The 8223-nt window shown below is 29.2% G+C and overlaps 2 protein-coding genes across 2 annotated transcripts; one reads left to right on the top strand and one right to left on the bottom strand.

The window, feature by feature from the left end:
• The first annotated feature begins 395 nt into the window (after positions 1–395).
• Positions 396–3663, top strand: l(3)02640 (porphobilinogen deaminase-like protein l(3)02640). Its single transcript, XM_018546893.1, has 6 exons — positions 396–829; positions 1531–1603; positions 2014–2197; positions 2669–2939; positions 3014–3330; positions 3486–3663. The coding sequence occupies exons 1-6, from the start codon at positions 776–778 to the stop codon at positions 3661–3663; spliced, it is 1077 nt and encodes a 358-aa protein (XP_018402395.1). The 5' UTR covers positions 396–775.
• A 2613-nt stretch (positions 3664–6276) lies between these two features.
• Positions 6277–8023, bottom strand: Tom20 (translocase of outer membrane 20). The gene is made up of 4 exons (XM_018546896.1): positions 7822–8023; positions 7272–7363; positions 6563–6736; positions 6277–6491 (listed from the first exon to the last, which is right to left on the bottom strand). The coding sequence occupies exons 1-4, from the start codon at positions 7946–7948 to the stop codon at positions 6447–6449; spliced, it is 438 nt and encodes a 145-aa protein (XP_018402398.1). The 5' UTR covers positions 7949–8023; the 3' UTR covers positions 6277–6446.
• Between the last annotated feature and the right edge of the window lie 200 nt (positions 8024–8223).

Below are 8223 nucleotides of genomic sequence, written 5' to 3'. Positions count from 1 at the left end.
ACGCGTACCAATAACTTTTTTATCAAGATAACTTATCTCTGCAGTAAAAGGATAGTTGGAGAGTATCCAGTAATTTTGTTGAAACGAAATAGCGTATACTCTATGCACATACACACATCCACTTACATATATATATATATATATATTTCTTCAGTTTTGACATATTAACTAAATAATTAAATAATTCAAGGCTATTTGTAATAAGATTTATTTGTTTCCATCTACCTGAGTACATACAGACATTTGAATTGGCGCCTCAAAAACTTACAGCGTTGTGGTTGGTCAATCAATTTTCCCACTTCCCCTGCATGCGCCTCAATGCGCCTTGCTATACCTTTCTTATTATACCATGGTCAAGTCGTCAGTTCATCAGTTGCATTGCGTTCATCATGGCAGTAGTTTAAGTTTTGTCATTGTCGGTCTTCCAAAACTTTCTTAATCAATTTCACATTCTGCTGCAGTGTCAGTGACTGTGAAAGAATTTAGCGCGCACATTAACTCCATAATTTCATTTTTTTTCCTTGCACGTCTCATTCGCAGAAGCGTAAGAAATCATAAGGTTAAGCGCGGTTGCTAGTTTGCAGTGAAAGTACTTATCCACGTTCCTCGACCCAATTAGATTATCTCTCAATCCGTCAGTCGTCCTCTACATCGGGAACGTAGAAGGGATTCTTCCATCGTTATTCCATCTAACACTTGATGCTTGTATCTATAATATCACCTAGTACATTCCAAAGTTCGACGCTCGACTATATCTGGTGTTCAAAACGTAACAATGAATGATGATAAAAAATGTGATGTAATTCGAGTTGGATCTCGGAAAAGTGAGGTGAGTGTAAGCTTTCGTTTTCTTATACATATCCGGTTATTCGATTTTATAAAAAAATTTTTTTCTTAAACTGCAAGTCGCATTCTCGAACTTCTTCGCAATTTTTTTGCTTATTAGTACGACAGCATTTTTCAGTATGTATATTATATAAAAATTATTATGCAAAGATTGATTTCTGTTCTCTTATTAACGATTTTAATTACATGTCTTTTCTCATCCACGACGATTACTTATTAATTTTATGTAATCGTTGCTGCGTGTCTAAACTGCTTATACCTCCGCGTAAGATTACTCAGTTGTTTTTAAAATTTTTTTAGTATATCAATGACGTCTATATTTAAACTTATATAAAAAAGAGTATTAGAATCGCAAAGTGGTTTTTTATATTTTAATTAAAAAATTCTAATTTAAAAAATTAACTATTTTGTTATACAATTTTACGTATTGTACATGCAATTATATATTTTTTAAATTGTATTTTATTACATAAATATTTTTTAAATTGCATTTTATACTTAATTAATATTTAATTAATTTTATAAAATTTAATACTTAATTTTATAAAAATTAATACTTAATTAATTTATTATAAAATATATTTAATAAAATTTTTTTAAATTATATTTTACTACATAAATTGCAAAAAAAAATCATGTTTTCTTACTTTGAAGATAAATAATGTATTTTTTTTAATTTTTTAGTTGGCCTTGATACAAACTAAACATGTAATACAATGTCTGAAAGAAATTCATCCAAAAAAAGAATTTGAAATAGGTAAGCAGATTATAATACAATAGCACTATTCCTTATTATATCAGTTATTCTTCGTGCAACTTCAATGAATTTGTTTTGAATTTAAAAGTTCAATATCACAGATTTCATAATTTCTCAGTATCACACGTGATAATTTCGCAATTTTTTCCCTTTGACTATATATCAGATTACATAATATTTGAAATACAGCTTTTTCTTCTAATATATTCGATGACTGGCATATAATGAAAAATGTTGTTTATTATTAATTTATTACATATATTTTGTCAACAAAAAAACATATCGAATTGTATTAAATAAATTTTTATAAAGTTAGTAACTTTATTTATTTTTTTTTATAAAGTTAATAACTTTATTTATTTTTTTTATAAAGTTAGTAACTTTATTTTCAAATTGAAATAAAATTGTAGTAACGATGAATACTAAAGGAGATAAGATTTTGGATAAGTCTTTACCAAAGATCGGGGAGAAGTCCCTGTTTACCGAGGAGTTGGAACTAGCTTTGGAAAATGGTAGCGTTGATTTTGTTGTACATTCATTGAAAGATTTGCCAACAACACTACCGGCAGGGATGGCTTTAGGTGCAATATTAAAGTATGTTTCATTTGCTATAATATTAAACGATAAAAAATTCGAGCTGCGTTTTCTTAAATTAAGTGTGATATTACATTCATTTAAAGTTGCTTCTCGTCAGCAAGAGCTGACTTTGCTAATTTACATATCAATGCCCCGATAGGGAGAGCACATTTTAAATTTAAATGCAGACACATACGCTAGTGTTCTTATAAAAAAAACATTTTGAATCCATTTGTATCAATTCCAACTAGCTGTTAAATTATGTTTACTGTTTTTGGTATTAAAATAATAATTATATATTATTAACATGTAAGTAATGTCAAAGTAGTTCTTAAATTAAATGTATGGTATTACATAAAAAAAATTGTTTATTTGCAAAAAGTCAAGTCTTTATGAAAAAATATCTGGCATTTATATTTTAAATAAATTAGACTATAAAAGTAATATTAATATTTGTTAATAACGTCAATAAATAATATATTTTTGTAGACGCGAGGATCCACGCGACGCAGTAGTCATGTCAAAGAAATTCAAAGACAAAACATTAACCACATTGCCAAAAGGTAGTGTAATAGGTACTAGCTCCTTACGTAGATCCGCTCAGTTATCTCGGAACATGCCGCACTTAAAGATAGAAAACATTCGCGGTAACTTGAATACGAGATTTAAAAAACTAGACAATGAAGATGGCCCCTACGCCGCGATTATATTAGCTGCTGCTGGTTTAAAACGGATGGGCTGGGATGACAGAATAAGTCAGGTACGATTCTTTATCTTATATTTCACTTTCATATTCTGTAAAACTGATTTGAATCAACATATGTATTCTTTTAGATTTTAGAACCCGAGGAAACTCTTTATGCTATCGGTCAGGGTGCATTGGGTGTTGAATGTCGAGAGTCAGATTGGAAAATACGTTCAATTTTGGAACCATTGTTTGATTTGGAAACCACATTGACATGCGTGTGCGAGCGTTCATTTCTAAAAACTCTTGGTGGTGGATGTTCCGCACCAGTTGCGGTATCTTCATCTTTGAAGAAGAATGAGTTAACGATTACCGGTGCTGTATGGTCTCTGGATGGTCAAACTTTGATTACAGATACTTCGAAAAGCAAATTATATTTACCCGATGACGATGGTGAGCCTCCTCGGTGAGTTAAATATGATTTATTATTAGAATATTTTTAAATAAGATTGCACATACTGATATCGATGCTGTGCTATCAATGTATATCTTTGAGCGCACATTGCATATTTTATTTATTTTATATTTAATTTGATTAACCTTTTTTTTCTCTTGTAATAGGAAATGCCCATATCAGGAACCGCGACTTTATTGCAGCGTTATTCCCAGTTATAAAATAAGCAGTATAAGTCTTCTTGGTGCAGAACTCCTTGGTAAAGATTTGGCCAATAGTCTTATAAAGAAAAATGCTCTTGATGTAATGTCACAAGCTAGAAGTGAAATTTTAGATTCAAAATAATTGTATCAAATATGATGATCTGTATATCATTTCTGGATAGAAATGTGCACATAGAGGATGTGTATTAATGTAAAATGACAATTATTAATAATTTCCCGATCTTTTCAAGTCTTATAACTGTAAATATTCGTTATACATTTCTATTGGTACATGCTCAAGATTGAAAACAATTGGAGTACAAATCGTATTAATTTTTGTACTATTACTATTCTCTCTGCTTTTGAATATGTCGTACACATTTTATTTATTCTATTTAGGCATATTACTTGATTTTAAGCGCGACTTAAAACTCTATCTCGTATTAAAGCTGAAAGAGAGACAGACAGTTTAAGTCTCACTTAAAATTGAAATCATATTGATACAGTTGAGCCTTAACGATTCAGGAAAAGTACAAAGTAACTATAATCATAACAGTAAAAAACATTGGAAGTAATCATATAAAATATGTAATACAAATTACTAAAAAATTATATTGTATTTACGTTTTGAATGAATTGTACTCACAAGTATTACGAAAATTATTGTTATATGTTCAAATGTATGGTTACGTAAATAATCCCCAATTATTGTTTACAAAACAAATTGTTATACAGAAATTCTATTGTTGTTGGAAATAAGTCTATTTTTGTAAAACACTGCCACTTATAGATCAGTAACAATTAATGTCATGTATATAATTTCGTTTGTATTAAACAGATTACAATGATCAAGTTTTGTACATGCACAATTTATGAAAATTAGCTCATGAATATATGTATATATAATTTGATTCTGTGGACACTCTTGGGTCTTATTTTAATAAATTAAATATTTTTTTATTCTATATTTTGAGTTATTATTTACACTATATATCAAATTACAAGAGACGTTTTTTCGTTATCTAACCAACAGCAACCGCGACTAAGACTATCTTCGTTTTCAGGGATCAGAAGACAAAGATAGCCTTAGCCGCGGTTGCTTTTGGTTGGATAACGAAAAAATGCCTAAGGTATTAAGCAAAAGCATTGCGTCATTGTTCACACATAATTGATTTTTTTCGTCTATTATTTATATATATATATATTTATATATATCCCGATTATAAAGAGCTGTTCTTGTGTAAAACATATGTATATAAACAGAATTTCTTGTAATATGTGGACATAATTACATATAGGAAGAATTAAAGATGTAATGGAAGAGAAATTATGTATAATGCTATTATAAATGAATAAAGTTTTATATTTTATTTCGATTATCTAATTTCAAATAGTAATATATAATATAATGTAAGGTTTAACATAAATATTCCTTAAAGTTGCGCGTAAATGTTTTTTATTTATATTTATTTCTTTATTGTATGTTTATTTGATAGAATTTCATATATCTTCTATATAAGAATATATAATTTTTGAAAAAGTATTATGTATTGTGTATCTTTGAATTGTTTATTATATGTATAGAGACAGAAAGTTAAATATCTTTGGGTATATAACAATATACATCTATATTTTCAAAATAATTTCTAGAGTTTATAGCATTTATAGCGCGACATTAGATTTTATCTACAAAATACATATATATTTTTACGTAAATTTATAGCGATACACAGCATAAGATTTACAATAATCCTCTAATTGTATATACTTTCATAAATGCTTCCAGAATATATGATAATAACGTACCTGAGCAGGTAAATCTCTTAATTATTTTTATAATGTGCACATATTGGATATCAACATTATATCTTAGATGATTACAATAATTGTACAAGATTACAATTGGATCCATAGATTGTGATGTTATACAAGTCACTTTTTCACATTTACTACACCAAAATAAGGCAACGTATTTGCTTATTAGTATCGCAAATGTGATAGTGATAGCGTATTCTATTGAACACAGCTAATTAAAACATAATAAATATACTAATTCATTAACGTCAATTCCTGAACACACAAATGACATACTGTTGCTCAGAATCAGATTAAAGCAGTGGCTATGTGTAATATGCTAGAAATTTATCATGTTTTGATGAAACTTTAACTTGTATAGTAACTCGTGTGTGTTAACTTTTATAACAAAACAATTATATATATATATAGTTTTTTGTATGTTATATATATATATATGTGTATCTCATATATATATATATATATATATGAAACAACAAAAACAAAATTTCTTGGTATTAAAAATAGGATATGTGAATCATTAAGAATAAATTAGTTTCTCACAAAATATAAAATTAATACAAATAGTGACTACATACAAAATGCGATAGGACAATTATGTCTGAATAGATAAATCCATTAAAATTATGACTGTTTTAACAATATACAATTTTTGTATCGAATATATATTTTTCACAGAAATGTTTAGAACTATTTGTAAATTTTAGAGATGTTTATATTTTTCAAGGACGTACATGTATATTATTGCAATTAGAACATTGAAGAGAAATTAAATTTTGATTTGATATCAGAATATTATAAGTCTTACATCTGCCAAAAATGGTTAGAATCGCTGTTTAATTTAAATTTATTTTATTTAAATAAAAGGATATTAAAATATATATATGTTTAACAAAATAAAATAATGAATATTTATATATAAAATTTCTATATACGGTTGGTACATACATTTACTAAGAAAAATGGAAGTTCGATACGGGACAACGAATTGTACAATTGTAGGATTTTCTAGATATAAACTATATTCGCACCCACATTGTGCAAAGATGAGCAGACTCTTTGTTAATTTCAAATTTTATTTAAGTATTGTCAACAAAACTTTATATTCCTCTATTCAACATCTTCCTCTGCCATTTGAGTTTGCGATACTATTTTCTGTAAGAAAGCAAATTTAACAAAAGAATATCATCTCTCATTTCAATAATATTTTTTTAACTAATTTATACCTGGCCAACAACGGGTAGTCGCTGCACCAGAATCTGGAAAATTGGTGGTGGCAGAGTCTTCTGGAGAACTGTCAGTAACTGGGCTGGCTGTCCACAGACTGCTACTGCATTAGCCAAGTGTTCAACTCCACCATCTATTTCTCCACAAGCAAGCAATTCCTCCCCAAGTTGAACCTAAACAATATAATATATTACATGTTTAAATATATTTAAAGAATCGGGTGGTTTGGTGTTTATATATAATTTGTAAACTAGCAATCCATCAATTCGTGAATCTAGATTTGATCTCATCTAGGCTGCGTTCGGAAACATCACCCAAATACCTCAGTGTATCATCTTATCCTCGTTTAACATGGGTGAACAACAAGGATAGGACGACACACGGAGGTACTCGGGTGATGTTTCCGAACGCAGCCCTACACCATATATATGTAAAATACGTAGAATTTTTCCTGCGTTTAAACAACACTCTATGATTAAGAATCATCCCAATTGTATCTTAAATTAAGAATTATATTGCTACTCTAGTTATATATCCCACTGATTGATGCAAATTAATTAAATCTATATAAATTTAAAAGTATTTGATATTTTGATTGTATTATCTCTTTACACTCTAAAGGCATGAGTCATTAAATAAGAAATTTAAAATACATTTTTAAACATTAAAGCTAGATATGTATACAGTCAAAGTAACAGCAAATTTTACCTCTTGCAAAAAGAACTTTTGCACCAATTCATGATCCCTCAAATCTGGCATCTTTGAGGAAGCTTTCTGAGCTTGCTTCTTAGCCTTTCTACCTATAAAATAAAAATAAAACCTTTGTTACAGAGAATAAGAGCTATATAAATTTTTTAAATTCTCAGGTACGGTAGAATGTTATATATAAGGAAAAGAGGAATAAAGATGACCTTAAGATTTGTCGATTCTTTCTAATTTCTGTGATAAGGTATAAATAGAGAGATGTATTTTTTCCAATTCATAAAAATTAAAGTGTTATTAAATAAATTAGAATTTTCCACAATTTATATTTATTTATAATTACAATCCTAATGCAATAAACAATATTACAATGAAATGATTTTTAATATATGTATAAATAGGAAATGTGTAAATGTGCACACGTGTAAAATGAATTATATGATCAATGTAATGAACGTTGTCAAGAGGAATTATCAGAAACATACTGATCTCTCTTAAAAACGCACATCACCACGAGGAAGTCACGCGTGGAGGAAAACGAAAAATCAGAACTTACGTTCGCGGAGCTTCTTTTTGAAATCGGGATCACTGCGGCGCTTCTGGTCAAAGTAGAAACAGTAGCCAACGAAGATTCCGGCGATCCCGACAGCAATGCCGACTGCAGTTTTGGAAATCATGGTCATTCTAATACACAAAATCCTGATGTATAACAGAAAATTCACGAAACCCTCGTCGCAACCTCGGCCATCATGGAAAAGGGTGCTACCGTGCTAGTGCTCTCCATCACTTTTCCCATCGTGCGCACTGAACATGCCCGCGAAAAATAGTGTAGGGATTTCTAGTACTTTTAAGTTACACCTTGTACACTCTACACACCTCTTAAGCCTTGTGTCCACGATGCTAGTGACCCTCTAATAAGGGTCTGAACACGTGAAGTCCGCCATTATTCGTCGAAATT

Source organism: Cyphomyrmex costatus, unplaced genomic scaffold, assembly GCF_001594065.2.
Source record: "Cyphomyrmex costatus isolate MS0001 unplaced genomic scaffold, Ccosl1.0 scaffold6, whole genome shotgun sequence".
In the NCBI taxonomy this organism is placed as follows: Eukaryota; Metazoa; Arthropoda; class Insecta; order Hymenoptera; family Formicidae; genus Cyphomyrmex; species Cyphomyrmex costatus.
This window is presented reverse-complemented; position numbering and strand designations above follow the sequence as displayed.